At 40.5% G+C, this 20,771-nt stretch overlaps 2 protein-coding genes across 3 annotated transcripts; both read right to left on the reverse strand.

Moving 5' to 3' along the window:
* Nucleotides 1-8,011, reverse strand: srsf5a (serine and arginine rich splicing factor 5a). Of its 2 annotated transcripts, none has more exons than XM_056394346.1 (8): nucleotides 7,881-8,011; nucleotides 5,978-6,111; nucleotides 5,812-5,882; nucleotides 4,199-4,306; nucleotides 3,408-3,477; nucleotides 1,855-1,928; nucleotides 1,662-1,766; nucleotides 1-1,126 (listed from the first exon to the last, which is right to left on the reverse strand). In XM_056394346.1, the coding sequence occupies exons 2-8, from the start codon at nucleotides 6,101-6,103 to the stop codon at nucleotides 814-816; spliced, it is 867 nt and encodes a 288-aa protein (XP_056250321.1). In that variant the 5' UTR covers nucleotides 6,104-6,111; nucleotides 7,881-8,011; the 3' UTR covers nucleotides 1-813. The 2 variants fall into 2 exon arrangements, with proteins under 2 accessions (XP_056250321.1, XP_056250320.1); XM_056394345.1 differs by having other exon boundaries at nucleotides 5,978-6,114; nucleotides 7,881-7,996.
* A 1,093-nt stretch (nucleotides 8,012-9,104) lies between these two features.
* LOC130180677 (deubiquitinase DESI2) lies at nucleotides 9,105-20,680 on the reverse strand. The gene is made up of 5 exons (XM_056394351.1): nucleotides 18,853-20,680; nucleotides 14,585-14,657; nucleotides 12,727-12,820; nucleotides 12,494-12,635; nucleotides 9,105-12,132 (listed from the first exon to the last, which is right to left on the reverse strand). The coding sequence occupies exons 1-5, from the start codon at nucleotides 18,889-18,891 to the stop codon at nucleotides 11,887-11,889; spliced, it is 594 nt and encodes a 197-aa protein (XP_056250326.1). The 5' UTR covers nucleotides 18,892-20,680; the 3' UTR covers nucleotides 9,105-11,886.
* Nucleotides 20,681-20,771: the final 91 nt, after the last annotated feature.

A 20,771-nucleotide genomic window follows, 5' to 3' on the forward strand; every position in this document is an offset into this window, starting at 1 on the left:
TGACAATATGCAGTGAGTTTTATTAGTATCAAATCAATAAATGTATTTCTTCCTGCTCAAATAGACACAACAGCACACAAGCCAAGGCTGGAGATAAAGTAAAAGCAAAGAAAATTAATCACCAACACAAGACAAGGTCCTGATACAGCAGTGTTTAAAAAAAGTCTAAATTAGTGCCAGATTCCAATATCATTACACAAGAAAGCTGAAAATCACCAACTGGGATGTTTGCATTTTTATGTTCACATACATATCAGGGCAGTGAATGCAGCATGTATAGAGGCACCTGTTCTGGTGCCTCATCAGAAGCAGAATCACAGTTTCACGGCAATGCCAGGAGCTCGCATTACAGACAAAAACAGACCCATCAACATTTGGGGGGGGGGATCAAAATCCATTCCCAGCTAACCTTGAACACTCAGGCAAAGCACAGAGGAGTGGATGGAATCAAAAACATGGCAGACAGCGACGACAGGCTGCAAGGTTGTGATCATCACCGATCAAAATATTTTTCTCACTCAGTATTTCATCAAAATATGAAGGGACTTTTAAAAGAGGGAAATGTATAAATCATTAAGTAACAGGGAAAACAAAAATATTTTCCCTGCGAGAGCACAAACTAACAAAAAAAAAAAGAAAAGAAAAAAAATCGAAGCCAAAAGTGGGCACATTAAGAACTGAAGATCTTATTTCAAAAGAAGCCATGTAAAAGGCAATTCCCTCCCCTTCATTAAGAAACAAAACCACGTGTCACCATACAGGCCTATGGTGAACAACTACCAGTCTATTTTACCGCCTACGTGTGAATCGGACTCAGTGCTTGCTGTCTGCAGAGGCGGAACGGGAACGTGAACGGGATCGGGAGCGAGAGCGAGAGCGTGAACGGGAGCGAGACTGTTTGTTCTGAGCGGGAGCAGGTGAACGTGAACGTGACCGAGACCTGGAGCGGGACTTGGAGCGAGACTTGGATCTGGAGGGGGATCTGGCTGCGGCCTTGCCCCCTCCGGATGTCTTCTTCTCTGGGGTGCGGCTGAGAGATCTGGAGCGGCTCCTGGAGCGGTTGCGGCTGCGGGAACGACTCTTTGAGCGAGAGTAGCTGCGGGAACGGGAGCGGCTCTTGCTGTGACTGTTGGGAGAAAGAGAGAGAGAAGCCATGTTTAACATTAGTCCTGTGTGTCCTGTGTTATGCAGTTTTACACAAGACAAGAAACAATAACATGACAAATCTTCAAGCTGTAGTGAGCAGGATATTAACGCAGAAATAAGAGTCTTGAATTCTCTGATAAATCATAGATCTTCTCCGTTGTCATAAATGATGTTGGCCTCTGATGTGTCGGGTTCAATCACTGGTGGGAAAACAAACCAGCTGGCACTTGTTTTTTAACTTTGGACAGAGTCAGACGAGCAGTTCCCATCTACTATCAGTCTTAATGCAAAGCTAATTACTGGCTCTAGCTTCCTATTTAGTGCATCTGTATTAAAGTCTCCTCATTTAACTTTCAGCTAGAAAGCAAAGAGCAGCATTTCCCTAAAACTGTACCATCATGTGAAGAGTTCACTCATCTACCAGATTTCTAGATCACAGGATCAAACACTTTAGTCCTCCTCATAATTAAAGCTACACAATAAAAAAAAAACAAAAAATAGTGAAGACAAATCACCTTCTGCTGTCCTCGAAAATCTTCAGCTTGCGTCCGTTCAGTTCCGTCCCGTCAAGCTTGGAGATGGCATTCTTCATGTCACTGCGAGATGCAAACTCAACCACCCTGTATTCAAGCAGAAACATTCGTTAGGACCGAACTCTGAAGACAAAGACAGAGAGTGAGAAGTTTGACAATGAGAAGAAGAACTCACCCCTCATTTTTGTTGGGTCTGTGAGCGTCCACAAAGGTAACTTCACCTGCTTTTCTCATCAGGTCTTTCAGGTCCTGTTTCAAAGCATAGAGCAGGATTAGTAAACCAGAACAGAGCATGAGGTGCCAGTGAGAGCCTTTTTCTGACCTGGAGGGAGAGAAATGAGCAGGCAGCAAGAAACCAGCACACACAGAAACATGGGTTATCTAATGCTGTCTTTTGTCACTTTGTGATAAGCTCCCATTTCAGTGGAGGGCATGTAAACAAAAAGAGCCACTGAAAATGCTTTGTGAGCGTGGACAAGTGTTGCCTTTTCTTAAAAACAATTTCTATGTCCCATTACTTGGCCCCAAGAATTCGCGTTTATTGTATTTTTTTTTTTTTTTTTTTTTTTTTTTAACTCTTCACCAAAAACCAAATTCAACTTCTGAGTAAGACGCCTGACAGGTAACAGCAGTTTTTATGTGTCAAAGCTTAAAACATTTTTGTACAAGTCAGTGCTAAATTTTGTGTCTGCATGTGTGAGATAAACTTATTTATCTCTATGTATTTATAAGGGGATGGATGACGACAGTACTATGGGTAAGTGAACAAAAACCTGATCTTTTTGTTCATGTAAAAGTGATTTGGCTCAAAAGACGTAAAATCTTTACAAAGTAAAACTGCCCCCCCGCTTCCCATTTGAGACCCTACAAACTCTACACCCCGTTACCACCCGACCCTGAACAAACCCAATCACATGAGTTTTATGCTACTTACCGCTCCATACCCAGGAAGATATTAGCATAGAGCCACTTGTCCAAATAGCAAATGGGAACCAATGCAGTGTTAAGCCCTTGAGAAACGACCTCGGCCTTGACTCAGCATCCGGCCTCCACAAGTAAGGAACCACCAGAGAGCAAGTAGTAGGAGGGGTGTGCGCCCAACTCAACACCCCCCCCCAGCTCCATCAGCAACAGAAAAAGACCCAAATGGGAGAGTGTAGGGACCGTGGATTTGAGGGGGGTTACAGCAGTCGGGGATGCCAGCCCACAGAACCTCCAGACTGTGGCTACGGACCTCCTAAGGCTACCGTATCCTGCGCTAGACCACTTTCACCCGCTACGGGGCCCAGCCAAGACTTTAGACCGGCGGCAACTGCGTGTAAGGAGAGGCACCAAATGGACACTATTCAGAAAAACAACCAGGAGAGGGCGCTACACACTTCTGACACCTCCGTGGAGGTTGTGCATTCACCTCTGATGTAAAGGAAACCATATCAGAGCAGCTGTTAAAAATCAGTTAAATGTTTTTGGTTAGAATTCCCATGACCAGCAGTAACATGTGCTTTTGTGTGGAAAAACTTATGTAGATGGAGGTAAACAAAAAAACTGGGGGCTTTCTATTGTAATTAGCCAATTAACTGTTGAGTACATTTTTTATTGTAATCTGACTACAAACAAATTGACCCGGCCCGATCAAATGAATGCTGCTTCACTTAAAAAACATCATTACTATGAAATTTGAAAGAGCTTGTGTTGTGGGATTGATAAGAAAGTTTAGTGATCCTTTACCTGCCAGCTAATCCGTGAGGAGAGGTTCTCGACAATGAGCCTGTGGTCAGTCCGCACAGGAGGGCCATACCTGTACAGGCAGACGAAGAAAGAAGGACGGTCTTTAATGAAACTTTTTTGTGTAAACAGGTGTGGACAGATGCTTCCAAATCAATCAGGGAAGCCCTCTGTTGAATGCAGGCTGTACAATTCACCTGAATTTACTGCTGTTGTATTTACTTTGCCAGCCTGAGAGCTGGGTCAATATTTGAATTTGATGCAGCAGCAGAACAACAGGCTTTCATTTTCCACCAGCTTTGACTTTATCTCAGTTAGTCCTGCTTAAAAGATTAAAGTCAAATATTGTTTTGTGCATGTGTTTTCTGCCACACGCATGTAATTATATTTTTGTCAGGCTTTGAAGTCATTCTTAGTTTTATATTAGTACATCACATGTACCTGCATAAACACCCTGGCCCAGTCGTCATGGTTCACTGTGCTCACTCAAGTCGAATGTATGATGATCAGAACCAGAGATTTAATTATGTTTATTTCCTCACAAATATATTTTGCCTACTACTGCATTTGCTTGCAAAGCTGTGACTCCGGTTTCCATTCAATTAACTTTTAATGTATCCATGCTGACATTTGATAAAGTGAACTAAACACACTTTCCTCATGACACAAGATTTCAACTGACTGAGTCTACTGGTTTTACTTTACTGGAAATTTGACAAGAACCCGTCTTTCCTCTGTGACTGTACCAAAACATGAGCAGAAGCTTTAAGCAACTAGTTAAAAGACTAATGTACCTGGATCCACTGCTGCGAGATGGGCGATAGCTGCTACTGCTGCTGAAACGTCCCATTCCAGGGCCACCACCTCTTCCTCTTCTGGAGCGTGCGTGCTCGATAGTGACCCTTAACGAGACAGAGTGAGAAATTCATTAGATAAAACATGAATAAGATGAGTAACAAATTAAATTAATAATGTGTCTAAGAAGGAAATGTAGGTTGATAATTGATAAAAAAGCTCTGGCTAGATTTACAGTCACGTTCACTATCCTATGTGAGCTGACTTAAAATAAATCCTTGGATTAAGTTTTTGTGCTTTTAGGTGAAAATACATGATTAGATGCATCAACACTCTCTTACTTTACAGAAAACAGATCATCGGTGGTGACTACAGAGAGAAATGCCTTAACTGAGGAACTGACCGTTAATAATGCAACAACTACCAGGTCTCCTATGAAACACATGCTGGTGATTTTACTGCATTGTTGGCTGATTCATAGTTGCAAGTGCTGCATTTAAGTAGAACTATCTGGATAAATCATCAAACAAATAGTCAATCGACCCAAAGATTCAGTCAATGATTCGATGTCTAAAAGGGGTCAGCTGATCGTCATGAGTGTTTCTCTTGTTTGAAAAGAAATCAAACATGTTTTTCTCCTAACAGGCAAAATGGCTGCTGCAAAAATAACTGCAACATATCACTGGTGTAATGTGAGCAGATTGACTAGTGCAGCATGATGAAATTTTTCACAACCTCCAAGTTTCTCCTGACTCCAACATCTGCAAACAGTTAGCAACACCCTGACTGATTTCCTATCATGTATTTTCACTTAAATTTGTTATATGTGGTTATGGGCTGTAAGAAAATGACAGTAAATAGTGAGAAATGCCCGTTATATTTTCCCATAGACCAAGGTGATGTCTTCAAATGTCTTGTTTTGTTTGACCAAAATCCAAATAAATTCAGTTCACTATCATGTGTGACAAAGAAAAGCATCAAATCCTCATATTTTACAAGCTAGAAACAGGAAGTTTGGTATTTAAAAAAAAAAAAAATTACTATAGTATTGTTTGATTTTTCATCACTTGACTAATCACTGCAGCTCCGATAAAGTCAAACTTGTTTGCTTCTTATTTTGAGCAACTTTTGAGTCATGTCTGCTGCCACTGTGACTCAGAACCACTCTGAGCAGACCACTGAGTGACTACACTGGTATTTATCTGCAGCGCAAATCAATTCTCATTAGAATATACTGCAAACTATTAGGACTCCTACACAATTCACAGCTACAAAAAGTAGCAGCATAGGAGTATTCATTTTGACTTCAGATCTGCTCCTTTGATTCTGTCCTTGTAAGATGACGAAGTCTTTGAGTCATAGTGGGAGCAGAAGAAGTTAACAGTTACACCAAAGCTAGAATAAGTGTTTGGGAAATAACCATAAATATAAAGCAGGGAACTGATTCTTATTCAGTTTCTGCCACATTAATAACCAATGGTGGGTGTACTGGAGGATGGTGAACATCGGCATTAGCTAACCTTGCTGTGATGGTAGTCTAATGCTGCGCCTCTCTTTGGTTATAATACTGCCAGAGTAATGTGCTCAGAACACAAAGACACCAGATTATTACCTTTCACTGCACAACTCTTTTCCATTCAACTCATACACAGCATCATCTGCATCTCTGTGGTCATCAAATTCCTGAAAAAAGGGCAAACAAATGGTAATTGTAGAGGCAAAAAAACAAGACAGGAACAGAGATCATGATTGACAAAAAGGTGGTCTGTGATACTAACCACAAAGCCAAATCCATTCTTTAAGTTGATCTCCCGAATCCGTCCATATCCCTTGAAAAACTTCTCCACATCTCTCTCTCTGGCGTGTGGGCTCAAACGGCCAATGAAGACACGACAGCCACTCATGTTGTTATCTGCTGAAATGGGAAAACACAAGATTTGTTAAACATTCAACAGCTGGAGAGTAGAAGCAGCTTAATGTTTAATATTTGTCAGTATCATGACTTCACTTTGCCCTTAGTTCATTTTAAGCACATCACAGTATGATGGGTTGCCAAACATATTTTGGCAGCCGTTAATATACCTGGGCAGCCTGCCCAAGTAAAGTCTTTGTGTGGGAAACACTGTGGTTACAGTTTAAGCCGTCTTTTACCAACTAATTTAATGATTAGATGTTCCTGGTGGCTTACCACCTTGTTCAACACTTCCCTGAAAACTGTGCATATGTTACCTTTTCCTATGTGAATGCTTTTCTGCACTTGTGAATAAAGGTCTGACTAGTGCCACATTAAGTCAAGTCTGGAGTGAAACACACAAGCTATAGTGAAACTTGGCATACCTGAACAGGATCAAAGCCACATTATACCCAGGTTCTGGTCAAACCAGTTCCATTACAGTTGTTTACAATCAAACGTTGCCACGGCCCCAAGATCTCAAAGCTGAAACTAATACCCCCGATATTCACACGCTCAGTGCCCAGTTTATTAGGTACACCTAGCTAAAAGTAATGCAGCATAATGCATTAGGGCTGCAGTAAATCCTACCTTCGTGAGGGTTTAATGTTCAGGTTTTGATGGGCCTGTTTCAAAGAAGTGTTAATTCAATTCATCATCTATGATGATTCTGGAGGTTGTGTGGGAGTTTGAGGTTATCTTACATTACACTAGTAAGTTTCTAACGTTGTCCTTCCTTAATGTTGTAAAAAGAGTGGACAGCATATTAATTCAGTAATACAACACCACAATCTACAACCTCAAAAATGTTCATTAAGTTAATTCCACCTCTCTAGAACAGTATTAAGTGACATTAAGCAAAATTTCCTGACTTTAATATTTTAACTTTTGATACTTTAAGTACATTTTACAGCTGCAATGATTAGTTGATTAATCATTTACTTCACAGAAAATAACTCAGCAACTATTGTGACGACTGAACAACCATTTAGGTCATTTTTCAAGCGAAGATGTCGAACACATGCTGTTTCTAGCCGCTCACATGTGACGATTAGTTGCTTTTCTTTGTCACACATGATAGTAAAGCGAAAATATTTGGATTATTGACTTTTGACCAGAAAAGTCATCTGAAGAGGTCACCTTGAATCTGTTGGAAATAACACACATTTATCGCCATTTTCTTGACGAGAGGATTAATCGATTAAGAAAATAATTGTTACTTGCAGCCGTAGTACATTATCGTGATTACGCCTACACACTTTTTGTTAAGTAACATTTTTATTTTAATGCAGGGCTTTTATCTACAATGGCGTATTTCGAGCTTGTGTTTTTTGTACTTTTACTTCAGTAATGGATCCGAGTACTCCCTACAATAGTCATCACTTAGGCCTAATTTTAGCCTGAGGACACATCGTGATAAATTTGTGTTAAATTTATGCATTGCTGAAAAGAAGAAACTCAAGAGGTGAAAACTGAACATTTGCCAAATATAATTTTGATTGAACTGTTTAATATTAAATGGTAAAGCAGGCTTTTATTTAAACTGGAAAAACACAGTTAAGACTTGTGGCTCGGTAACGGTTGTAGCTCGCCTCGAGGTCGGCTACGGCTACCTACCGTTAGCTACAAAGACATAACTCACTGCTCGGAATAAACGAAACCAACGGTTATTTACTTAAAAACCAGCGAGTTAAGACAGTTATTTAACTCAGATTCAGTCAGATTCTCACCTTAATTTTCTCCTCAAGCCGTCCCCTTTGCTGTTGTTTACGTTGCTAGTTAGCTGCTACCTTCACCGCGCCGTCCACTCGACTGTGTCAAAATGGCGAGCGAGTCTAAAGAGCAAGAGAACAGGAAACGCTGCTGCCTTGAAGTTGCCAGTTCGGGTTTAGTTATTAACCAAATGACTTTACCCCTTTATCGCCCAATCATGTAGTGCGTGGGCTGTATTAATTTATCACAGTAGTGTAAGACATAGCTTATCCAGTTGAAACACAGTAGATAAAAGAAAAAAAAAAAGAAAATACTCGGCGTTTCCTAGAATCCTCAAAGGGGGATACGGCACGGATTTGGCAACCAAGGTCAGAGTTCAGGGTTGTGTATTGGAGCTAAACTTGTTAGAAAAGTACCATCTTAAATCCAGGTGCTGTAAATTAAGTAGTTCTTTCCTCTATTTGGTAACAGTAACAGATCAAACAACACGTTACTTCTCCTTTATAAGCGGTGTATGCACATTTAATAAAAGGTTTAAAGCACTATTGTGTAGTTGGAAAAACAAATATACACTCAACTAACAGTTTATGAGGTACACCTAGCTAAAATACAACAGTCCTGAAGTAAATCCTCCCCTCATGTACGTCTATCATCCAGGTCATGGTATCCCCACATGACAACCGTGATCCCTTCACGTAGCTTATATCTCAGATAGCAAAATTAAACTTCTGGCCCAACATATGCCTGGGTTCGTGGTCCGAGTCTGGCCCGTATACTTCCACATCTGGGCAGATTCTTTTATCTTCCAGTTTTGGCTGACAGCTGGAAGATTTTCTGTGTGTGCACCAGAATTGGTCCACATGTGGAAGTATCATCTGATAATCGTGCTGTATATGGGCCACATTTGGGCCGTGGAACCAGGCGTATACTCCGCCAGGAAAAAACAAGCATTTGGCCCGAGCATGGGCTGGATTTAGTGAGGGGTATGATCATTTTGGATGCTGTAGTTTGCGGTGCTGTTGAATTGTATTGCATTATATAGAAAAGTGTGTCTGTTATTTAGCCTATTCTCATGGATATAAATGGGGTGGACAAAATAACAGAAATGGCTGCCAGTATAAGTGCAATACAATTCATCAGCACCATAAACTGCAGCCTCCAAAATTACCAGTTATATCAACGCCTCGCTAAAACAGTTTCAACACAAACTGAATGTATGAATGAATAAAAACAGCAGTTAAATCAGTCCAGATGATTTATTGGCCTACTTAGGTTTGGGCAATAAAATCAGAGACAGTAGATATAATTGTTAATCACAATTTCAACATATTTTGTGAGATTTTCTGTAAAATCAAATTTAGAAATTCTTGATGGCTAAAATAGTTAGAAAATTAATGTTTTTGGCTAATCCAGTGAAAGTGATGTGCAATACCCGGCAGAAGAAGGTACTTCATCACAATGATGCTAAAAACCATAATTTAAAAAAAATCCAATGTTACCATAAAGCAGTCCTGCTCATTGAACTCCAGCACTGCCCACAATAGCTTCATACACCCAGAGATGTTGACCTTGAATTTAACGGGATGGCAAAACTTCGTCTCACAGTATATACCACCGTACAGTCTGCTACTACCCATATTTTAGACTAAAACAAAAGAAGCAAAACATTTCTTGGTTATCCATCTCTTTATTCTAGTACTATATCATCATTCTTGAAATTGTCTTGGGTTAGGAAAAAAGAAATACAAGGTTAAGGTTGACACCATACGATAGAAAAAAAATACCTGTCTGTTCTGCTCTGTAGAAAGTGCCAAAGACTTTTGAGTGTGGAATACTGACCACTGTACAGCCCCCGTCAACTTAAAATATACCAAAGAATCTGAACACAATACACTTGGTGAAATGTCAGACTACATCAAAAATAAATAAGGATATAGCTTATTTAAGAGCATGAAGAAGAGGTCAAATGATTAATTTGCACTTTCAGCCCCATTTATCAAGGTGTTCAGCAGGAATTAGATGACTTTCAATATTACATGTCATGCGTTTTCCTTCCTGAGAGAGGGTAGCTGTCCATGAAGACACAACAGCAGGAAGGATGGGAAAAGATTCAAATCGCATGTGGCCTTGTTTACTGAACTTTTACATTGAGAAAAGCAGGTGACATGAGTAAAACTACAAGGAGCCAATGTTTGTCATCACTGTCATTATAATCACCACCATCATCATCAATAGCAGAGGCAGAAATAATCGTTATGCATATCTGCTAAATCCACAATGTTTACAAATAGTTTTATGACATCATATTTTTCCCTCCCTCTGATCTTCTCACTGCAACAAACACAACCTCTTACATGATGAGTAATTTCACAAAAAGATTGGTTCCCTTTCCTTAAAAGGCTCTGTATCTGTAAACATGTCACAGTTCAGTTCACAGTTAAAATAAATCAAAACATAAAAATATGGTCTTAAAGAAATAGTTTGGCATTTTGGGAAATACTGTTATTCTCATTCTTGTTGGTTAGAGGAGAAGATTGATTTGGGACCTGGGAACATGCCAATAAGTTATAATAAGTGATCTTTATAGGTGCTGGTAGGCAGATCTTGTTAGCTTTGGAAAGAGCTAGGCTAGCTGTTTCCCCCTTGTTTCCAGTCTTTATGCTAAGCTAAGCTAACCGGCTGCTGGCTGTTGCATAATATTTACTGCACAGACACGAGAGTGCTATTCATCTTCTGATCTAACACTCTGCAAGAACGCAAACAAACCTACTTCCCAAAAATGTTGAACTATTCCTTTAAGGATTACTGCAACTTAAAGGGGAATACTGAATTTTTCTGCTTTTCTTTCTCATTGCAGCTCAGTCTTTACCAGTTTAATGGTGAAAAAAATGATTAGACCAGAGAGGAGCAACCTCTGGGTGTAAATGTACATTTCCTAGCCTGGAAGATATCGCACCGTTATAATATAAATACTATTTGGATATAAAAGCGTAGACAAAAATTGTACTGGGTCACAAAGTCAATAATAGTCAGTGTAGCAGCTTGACTTTCTTTGTGTTTGTGTCTCTGAGATGTTCACAGAAAGTGACTGGGCTGCCCGACGCTGTGTGAACAGCGACTATTTAAAACGAACAGTATTTGCCCTTGATTGTTTATAACCGTTGGTGAACTGGTTACACTGGCAGCTAACGGCCAGTTTACGGTTTAAAACAAGTCCCAGTTTAGATCGTTTCTTTAAAAAAAAAAAAAAAAGGAAAATGAAAAGAAATACTTGATGATATGATCAGAAATGTGGCATCTCAGTTTAGTTTTATCAAATTCTTTCAACATGCAACATTTGAACTCAGGGAACGGTCCAATCCTCTTTAACCCGCTAACCTTCTAAAATGGCCAAAGTAAACTACTACAGCTCCACACAAAGAAAGCAGAGTCAACAATATTAACTGAAGGCCACATAGAGGTTATTGAACGAGAACTTGTTGAAGTTGAGCAGATTAGCGGTTTCCTGGTAACGTCACTATCAGTAGTCTCAGGTGTCTATCTAGTTATTCTACAAAAGCAGCTCAGAAGGCAGGGCAGGGAACAAGGCTGACAAAGGTTTAAAAGTTCATGGAAAAGACTAATAATAACGTACTACAAACTTCAGATCTAGAAGTGGTTGTTGACGAAGCCTGAGCCACACTTCAGTGCTCAGGTCAATGTTTGCCTCTGTCGTCCCGTCATCTGGAGAGAGGACAGGAAGGGTCTCTGTGCTGTAGGTCTGAAGTCTCTGGCTGCAGCTCTCCTCATCAGGAGGAGAGTCTTCTTTCCCTGCCTCTTTACTCAGAGGACAAACAGTATGAGGTCAGGTGGTTGTTCAAGCCTACTAATGCCACTTGAGCCACTTGCAGTGGTGGCAGGAAGGTCCAGAGGTCAGTGTGTGTGTGTGTGTGTGTGTGTGTGTGTGTGTGTGTGTGTGTGTGTGTGTGTGTGTGTGTGTGTGTGTGTGTGTGTGTGTGTGTGTGTGTGTGTGTGTGGGGCAGTTCACACCCTCGTGTGGCGACAGCTGTGGGAAGAGCCCGAGCCGGCGGCGGCAGCACCGGACGGGGACGAAGGGTCGTCATCGCTGGACTCGTTGCGCTCCTCTTTGTGGAGGCCGAGGCTGATGTGGCTCTGCAGGGCGGCCGGGGTCAACCACTCCTTGGGTAGGCAGCTCTGCAGGAAGGGGATGCAGGAGCTGAAATACGCCAGTCTGTTCACCCAGCGAGGGATTTCCCGTCCGCACAGCAGCTGAAAAAAGGCAGAATACGTGATGTTAAACATATTGTCTTTATCTGATGTTAGAATCCTCACTAAGATCAGGAAAGTGGATCATATCCCTCCAGCTCTCAGACCTTTACACCGACTTCCTGTTGGCGAGAGTATTGACTTCAAAACTCTGCTGATGGTTTAAGAGGCACTAAATGGTTTAATGCCAAAATACATTTCTGATGTGCTTCATCCAGACCTCATCCTCATCCAGGTTCACCTCATGGTGGCGCGAGACAAAAAGTCAGGAGATCATCAGTGTCATCGTTCTCTGGAGTCTGTATAAAATCTGATAAGTGTATTTCAGTGTACAGTATAGTATATCACACATATATAAACTGACCTCAGACAGTGAGGAGGAGAAGTGGTTGCAGTTTTTGTGCATTAGATGGTAGGCGTTCCCTTTGAACTCTTTACCGAGCTCCTCCATGATTTTATCTATGTCCTCCTCTGTGAAGTCTGTGGTGCCCAAAACAATGGCCTCCCTGTTTAAGAAAAAAAAACCCACACACTTATCTCTGGCATTAACATTAGCGACGTCACAATGCATTGTATGCTAAACTGGAGAATGCTCACTTGAATTTGAATGTCTCTCCCAGTTCAGCAGCATTGCCTGGGTTGATTTCAAAGATGCCACTGAAAGGGTACGGATGACCCCCGTACGCAAATTCTGTGTGGACAAAGATGCAAAACAGAGGTTAACTCTTCAATTAAAAGCACTCAACAGCTGTGATTACATCGAAGCGAGTAATTAATCACAGTCACACTGTACTTAAATCATTAGGCCTGGCTAATTACAGGCCTCCATGCTCTGTATTACAGCAGCACAATGGCAAACAGTGATGAACACCAGGGCCGCAGCAGGATATTGAATACAATGAACTTGAACTGTTACTTATGTAAAATCTGAATTTAATCTGAATGTATACATTTTACCAACAGACGCACGGCGCTGTTTCAGACATGTGAGAAAGCAGGAAATAAAAACAAGTAGTCAAAGATGAAATAAAGTAAGTTTATCAATAATATGTTAAAGCAGTTATTTGTTACTTAGATGTATTAAAATTTAATTTTTCCATATGAAGACTGATGGTGGAATGTAACTAACTACATTTAAACAAGTATTGTGTTTCTTCTTCTCTCTATTACTTCTAACTCCACTACAGTTCAGGGGGAAATACTGTCATTTGGACTCCACACCATTTATCTGACAGTGTTCGTTACTGATTACTTTACAAATTAACATTTTTCAAGTGTTTAAATGTTTTACTTGTTAATGAGCAAAAGTTCTGCATTGAAAATCACATGAATTAAAAGTACATAAGTATCACCAGCAAAGACCTGTGTTGTTATATATTATAGGAAGCATTAACATGTAAACGACATTCTAATGTTGTAACTTGTCATATAAAGCTAATTCTAACAGTTTTATATACTAGCAAGCATTTTAATCTATAACAACGCCTAATATTTTATACAATGATCATATGTTTTCTATTTAAATACTTAATCTGTAAGGTGAATAGTAAATATAGCCACCCAATGAACATACCAGAGTAAAAAGTGCAATATTAGCCTTTGTGGAATAAAGTACAAGTGAATCACAAGAATAGATGTAGTTAGTTATATTATATATGAAACCTCACTATTCAGACAATACTAGCCTCTTCTGATAATATCAACATTTAAAATCTTACAAAGCTGTGGTGCTGGGTGTCGACGGTTACACAGATTCTATAGGTGGACGGACTCTATGCAGCAAGATTCAATACATGTAAATCAGATTTATTTTATGCCATACTTTGTGGTCTTAGCTATCAAAACTAGGATATTTCGGAGTTGGAGCTCTTCACCTGAAAGTGAGGGTATATTAAATTCATGGCATCGTTATGTGAAAATATGCTGCAAGCTCTGGATACTATGCTGAAGATCCATTAAAAGGGGTGATTTCCTGCCTGAGTAGAGACTGCATTTTCCCTCTCATCGTATTTCTCGGCGTGAAGGCCCAATATTTCTGGTTGCAAGGGCATAATGGAATTCCCAGTGATCTAGTTTCACGCTGGTTTCTGCCTCTCTTTTTTTTTTAAACTACAAACACACACACACACAAACACACACACACACATTTACAGTGAGTCAGCGGTGAGTCAACCCAGAGAAATGGGGTCATGTTATTAGGAGCACAACTTCCATTTTTTTTTTTCTAAAGCTCCACTTCATCCGTGTCTGTGAAAGCAGCCTCGCACAAAATTTCATGATCAGACAGTGACGCACCAGGTCGGAGTCTGGCCTGGTTCTGTTTAGCTCAGACGAAACTGTAATGGGATTTCACAGACATAAAGGAAGCCCCCCCACCACACACACACACACACCACACACACACACACACACACACACACACACACACACACACACCTCCCACCCCCCGTCTTACCTCTGCCATAAATCTCAATGCCTGAGTGGAAGACTCCAATGCCCAGATTGGAAGTGTATTCGTTTATCCAGTACTGCAGAGAAAGAGTGAAAGAAGGGGGGTCAGGTGGAGTGAGGCATTTAGGATCAATATCAAGTTATTTGGTTAAAAAAAACAAAAAAAAAACTTTTTATGCTACTCAATTCCACTGAAAAAGTAGATCCCAATTACTTGATGATAATTAATCAAACACATTCTTTTGACTTTGTAGAGCCTAATTATTATACAGCACTTTTGCTATTCGATTAAATTGAAAGTGCTTTGTTTTCTCTGTTAAGGGAATTGTTTTACATTCACCCTTTTTCTTTGCCGAGAGTTAGATGAGAAGATCAATACCACTCTCGCATCTGTGCGGTAAATAAGACGCCGGTGGCAGCAGCCGGTTAGCTGTGTACGGTAACAACTGGGAAGAGGTGGAAACAGCTAGTGTGGCTCGTACTGCGATACAACCACTAACCCATTCAAATGTAATGAACTCATTGCTGATACAAAACACTGAACAGCACTGTAATACTCTACATCTTCTGTCTAAAGTTATAACTTCTCTATTAATTGGATATTTTGAATAAAACTGAATATTGTTTTAAACATAATGTCTGCACTTGCCCCATCTAAAGCTGAATCATCCCTTCAGACAGCCCTTGGGTATTAAAGGTGCCATTCTAGGTTGTTCCTACAGGATCTGAGCTTTGATATGATTCTTATGAGCAATTTTATACACCATTTTTTAAATCACGTTTAGTTTAAGTCTGTTTTATTTTGATGTTCTGATTTTGCTTTGTAGACATAACTGTCCAATAAATGCAAAGTGACTTGCAGTATTTTATTTTGTTAAATGTGATATTGTTATTACTGTCTATCTCTGCATGCTACTGTTAACCTGCAATTTGCAGCAAATATTCATTCATTTATTGACTTCCTCTGTTTATTCTTGTTCAGGATTGTAACAGCAGGAGCATCCCAGCATGCACCAGGAGGAAGAGAAAACAAGGGAAACACTTAGGACTGATCAATCTCAAGGGCAAATATACAATCAGTCACAGTCTCTGGTCCGTCTGACCTGGAAATCTTTGGACTATGGGAGGAAAAAGACAAACCCAGCACATCAAACCTGCTTTATTCTTGCTACGAGCCGAGCTGCCGCCTCTCACTGCAATCTACTATCAGGAGATTATTCATAGAAGGACCACAGCTCGCCCCCACCCCACACCCACTGACACTCCCATGCCCTGGGACACCCGGGAGGAGACATGCTAAGAGCTATCCGCGCTGGCCCAGCTGTCCGCTATTAATAATAGAACACATTTCCGGGCTCAGAGAGATACAATAAAAGCATTTCCACCACTTTACTTTGTGTCAACAGAGTCTTCTCGTGTGTCTGCAGTGACCTCTACCCTATTGGCTCTCTAGCTTTTGTCATTTCACACCAGGAATGGTTGGAAATCTTTTAACCGGAGCAACCCTCCCATATTCCTGGAAAGAAAGCACCTACAAGGGCAAATTCTTCCACCTAAGTGAAATGAGATTGACAAGTCGCCTGTCAAATGACCCGACTTCACCCTAACAAATTGGTCCTGGCAACATTAGTGAAGCTTTCATAGTCACAGATATAAATCTCTTCTCTGGCGATGCACCCTCACTCTCTTGCTTTTGTGAAATCATGTTGCACGCCAGCGCTGCTGCAGAGATCCATGCAGCCTCCCCTACAACCTCCTGCCTATGCAGATACAGCATGCGCCACTACACACATCCACCAGTCACGCTGATTTCACATCGAAGATGATCGACTCATCCTCCTCCCTCCTCATATTATTCACACTCAGGCGGATCCCGTCGCCTCCTCGTGTTCTTGTGTTTAATTCTCTGCAAAGTATTTAAGGCTGACTCTGACTGTCGCTGCGCTCAGGATCACTTTCTCCCATTTCAACAGCCGCTGTATGACCTGTTAAGTCCTGGCACTGCAGAGCCACCCTGGAATTAAATCAGCTGTTTGAGCCGTCACCTCCGGCCCCACTGAAGTCCTCAAGATATCAGGAGAGAGCCAAGAGTCCAAAACTGAAGCCGGTCTTGAGCTTAAGTGTGTGATTAAAGTTTTATGTGAGTGTTCTTAAAATCACAGTCTGGTTTTTGGCTGTATTCACGTATCACGCTCTTGTCTCGTAGTTGTACAATTTCTCAAAATATGAAGCAGGTCTTTAAAAGCTCAAGGATGAGAGCACTTGTTGAAATACTTAACTTCAAGTACTTCATCTCACTCTAGTGAATAATAATCTCCAAGTGCAGTTATTTTCGTTCTTTTATGTGTAAAACTTTATTTATAAGCAGTATGTATAAGGACATTTTAAGTGTTTATCCACATGTTTATTAACAACTCCTCTCGTGAAGCATCTGTAACTGATGTATAAACCAATAGTGAATGGTTGACCATGCAATGTAGCTCAGTCAACAGTCAACGCTGTTTTACAAAATATGTATCTTCTGGATACATAAAAAAAGAGCAAACATTATGAGCGCTTATATTTTCTTTCAAATAAAACATTAATGGGAAACAAGAATCCAAATGAGCTTCATCACTGAAAGGTTGCTACATATCAACAGCTCACACTGATAATCTCACCTCTCAGGCTTTCTCCAAGTAACTGCCTGATATAAACGTTTTCATATGTGCCAAACCACCAACCCATTCTTTTGACAGTCATCCATATTTACTAAATGTAATGAAGTATAAAGGATTTATTTGTTATATTTAATTATAATTCTAAACCTAATTTTTGATGCTATTTATGGTGTTTCTTTTCTGCTATGGCCATTAAATGTAATTACACTCATTATCTACCTCCCTATACAGTAGATTTCACTGTCAGTGGCGGGGTCTGGATTCAAATGACATGCGTTTGTATATATTTCATTATCTGTAAATACATTTCTACATAAAGTACTCCATAACTTTACTATTTTAGTATTTAATATCAGTATTTGTTCATACTTTTTCTTCACTCTCATGTTGGCAAAAAGCTCTGGAAGAAATAACGTAAGTGGTCATTTTTTTTTGTGTAACTACTACATCTTCAGTCTAGAATGAACCCCGCTTGAGTTTTGAACTGAACTATACTCACTTGTGAATGATTTGCGCGCAGCTGTAAACGTTTAATAAATGTTTTAAAATACACGGTAGGGTCATGTGTCTGATCATACATCATTAAAATATATTAAGTGTTTATTAGAGGATGGATGGAGATTGTAATGGTTGACGAACACATTAATAAACACTCGACATGTCCTTATTTCTGCTTAAAACTACAATACACTAAAAGCAATATTGTGCATCCATGTTGCTCATGAATGCTGAATAATGAGAACTGAGGTGAAACCAGGAGAGAAACAGAGTCATTCTTTGCATTTACAGCAACATGTTGCATAATACTCACACAGCACACTATTCAGCAGTACAGTATGTGAAGACCTGGCAGTGGGCACATGTCTGAATGAGGATCCTTGTCCTTTTGCTGATGTGTGTGGGTTTATGTGTGTGTGTGTGTGTGTTTGCATCATGTGAGCACAGTGACAGAGGTCAGAGGGAGGCTGAGGTTGGAACATGAAACTGTATTGTCTTATGTGCTTTCATTCTTCTCTACTTTTTTTAAAACCTTTTTTTATGCTTAAATATCACCAGATTATCTTCATCCACCAGTTAAAACACAGTGATACTGCTCAGTAAAGGCTGAATTAGAAGATAGACCTAGAATTTGTCTTTATATCACACAGCAGGTCTGCAGCATACCAGCTAAGGCTACGTACACACTGTGTAGCTATAGTATAGGCTGCATACCTCCCAGTCTCCTCTTCAATTAGTGTTGCAGTAAATCTTTGAACATGGGTGTGCCTGCTCACCATATCCCATAGAAAATTATTAAGTCAGCTGTTAGAAGTCCACAGGTTTAGTGTTACATTAGAAACATCAACATGGAAGATTGTTTATTTTAACAGGTTTTTGCTGCCTAGTTTCCATGTCATATTTGAGTCCAGCTGGCTCTTTGCAACATGAAAATAGCTGTGAAGTGCACAAATGAAACAGGTGTGTGTGGGCCTGACATCTCTAGTGGTGCATTCACTTCCCAAGTTGGTGAAATAGTCTCAGCCAGAAACAGAAAGCAAGAAATAAGTTTAAAAAAAAGAAAAAAAAAGAAAAAAGAAAAAGTGAGTGCAGTTTGGTTGAGATGGGTCCTTACCATATCATACACGTTAAGGATAACAGGTTCATTGGCCATGGTTTAAACCTGAGCTGGAAAGGCGAACGTCCCCACCCTCCACGTTTTAAGGTCGTCAGCACACCTCCACACCCCGCTGAAGTCACAGGGCCACACGGCGGACAGCAGCAGCAGCGGCGGCCGGCAGGCTTCTGCTGGACGGATGGAGGCTGCTCATTCCCCCCGCAGGGCAACAACTACTGCATGGGACACCGCTCTGCGCGTAAAGCCAGCCAGGGGAAAATGTCCAAAAGCAACCGGGCAACTGAAGCTTAGCGAGATGTCACAGAGCCATTATCGCAAGTAAGGTCAGGAAAGCATGAAGCTCAGATCCCTGCAGGGCAACGCAGGGTGCAGCGGTGGACGCGGCCCATGTCCCGGCTCCAGTAATATCTGTTGCAAGGGAAACCGATGCAGGCAGGAGGTGTATTTGCGAAATAAAAGCAACCACAGCGGCTCACAATATCAGATCAGAGTTGATAATGTGGTCCATAACGGACAAAAAGGGCCTACAAATGTTGAAATCTGAAGCAGGCGCCGGGGGACAGCAAGGGCGGACCGATGTCGAGGCCATTTTTTTACGCGGAAGATGTTGGAGCAGCTGTGGGAGAGGACTCCTGAGCCATGGCGGTTAATTGAAGCTGATAGGGGGAGTCCGGTTCACCAGCAGCAGCATCCCCGGCCGGTGCCGCTGCTACTGCTTACCCGCATCCAGCATCCTCTTCGAAGTCGGGAAGGGAAGCTGGTCGGCACAAACCTCCGCGACATGACTCCTCCAACAAAACACCGAACCGTTCACCCAAACCGCTCGATGCTGATTTTCAAACGTATTTCACAAAGTAGCGAGGCAGCCACGGTCCGTCCGTATGGCGAGCTTGTTATCCAGCTCCGGCTCTCTTTCTGCCGCTCTCTGGACGGGGCTGAAGCGTTTGATTACATCATATCTGCCTCCGAGGCAACATCCTCCAACAGCTGATGTGAGACAGTGCTGCTGGTGGGTGTATCGGAGCACATTTTGTTACAAAAGACACCACTTTACTATTTCGATCCACCAGCTCCATGCTGAAATGCTGATATCTGCTTCATTTTCACCTCCGCGTGGTGCACGAGCCACTTACACCGACCGTTAAAAAACGGTTCCGACACATTTTTCTTTTAAGGTCCGTTGGCTCAAAACACATTGTTTTGTTTGTGGAAGTTGTTTATTTTATTTTATTTTATTTTTTACTGAAAATGGATTAACACTTCAGTAAAAAATAAAACGGTTAAAAGCGATATAACATGCAACAATACAACAGATTTCGTGATTTATTTTGTGATAACAAATTAGCTGAGTCGTTAATTTATTCCCCTCCTCCCCACTGTATTATGCTCAAAGTAAACAGCATTAGACTTAAGGAAATGATTTACTGTATTCTGACAGTTTTTTTAATTTTTATTTATTTATTTAGTCAAAATCAAGCAACAGTGTCCACTTTTATTTTGAAACTAAACTGACGGCATCCGGTGTTGTACCTGTCGTTTGCCAACTTGACAGTCACGGGCCTTTTGTCAAAAGTGTGAGATACATAAGCAACATTTACACTTACTGTGAAAATTATAAAATTATGACAACATACTTAGTCTCATAATTTTGATTTAGTATATAATTGTATATATTATACAATTGGCAAATCTGAATTTTAACATAGTAAATCAAGCTTTTGATGTAACAATACCTCTTAATTTTGACTTAATACCACATACTTCTGAAACGCTCTCATTTTGACTGAAAGTATTTATTTATTTATTTATTTTTTACCAATCTTTTCTTTACATCCATCTTTTCTCTTTTGGCAGGACTAAAAAAAACAAAAAACAAAACAAAATCAAGAATAGTGGCATTTTTAGATTTAAGTAAA

The sequence above is a fragment of the Seriola aureovittata genome, chromosome 13, assembly GCF_021018895.1.
Source record: "Seriola aureovittata isolate HTS-2021-v1 ecotype China chromosome 13, ASM2101889v1, whole genome shotgun sequence".
Lineage (NCBI taxonomy): Eukaryota > Metazoa > Chordata > Actinopteri > Carangiformes > Carangidae > Seriola > Seriola aureovittata.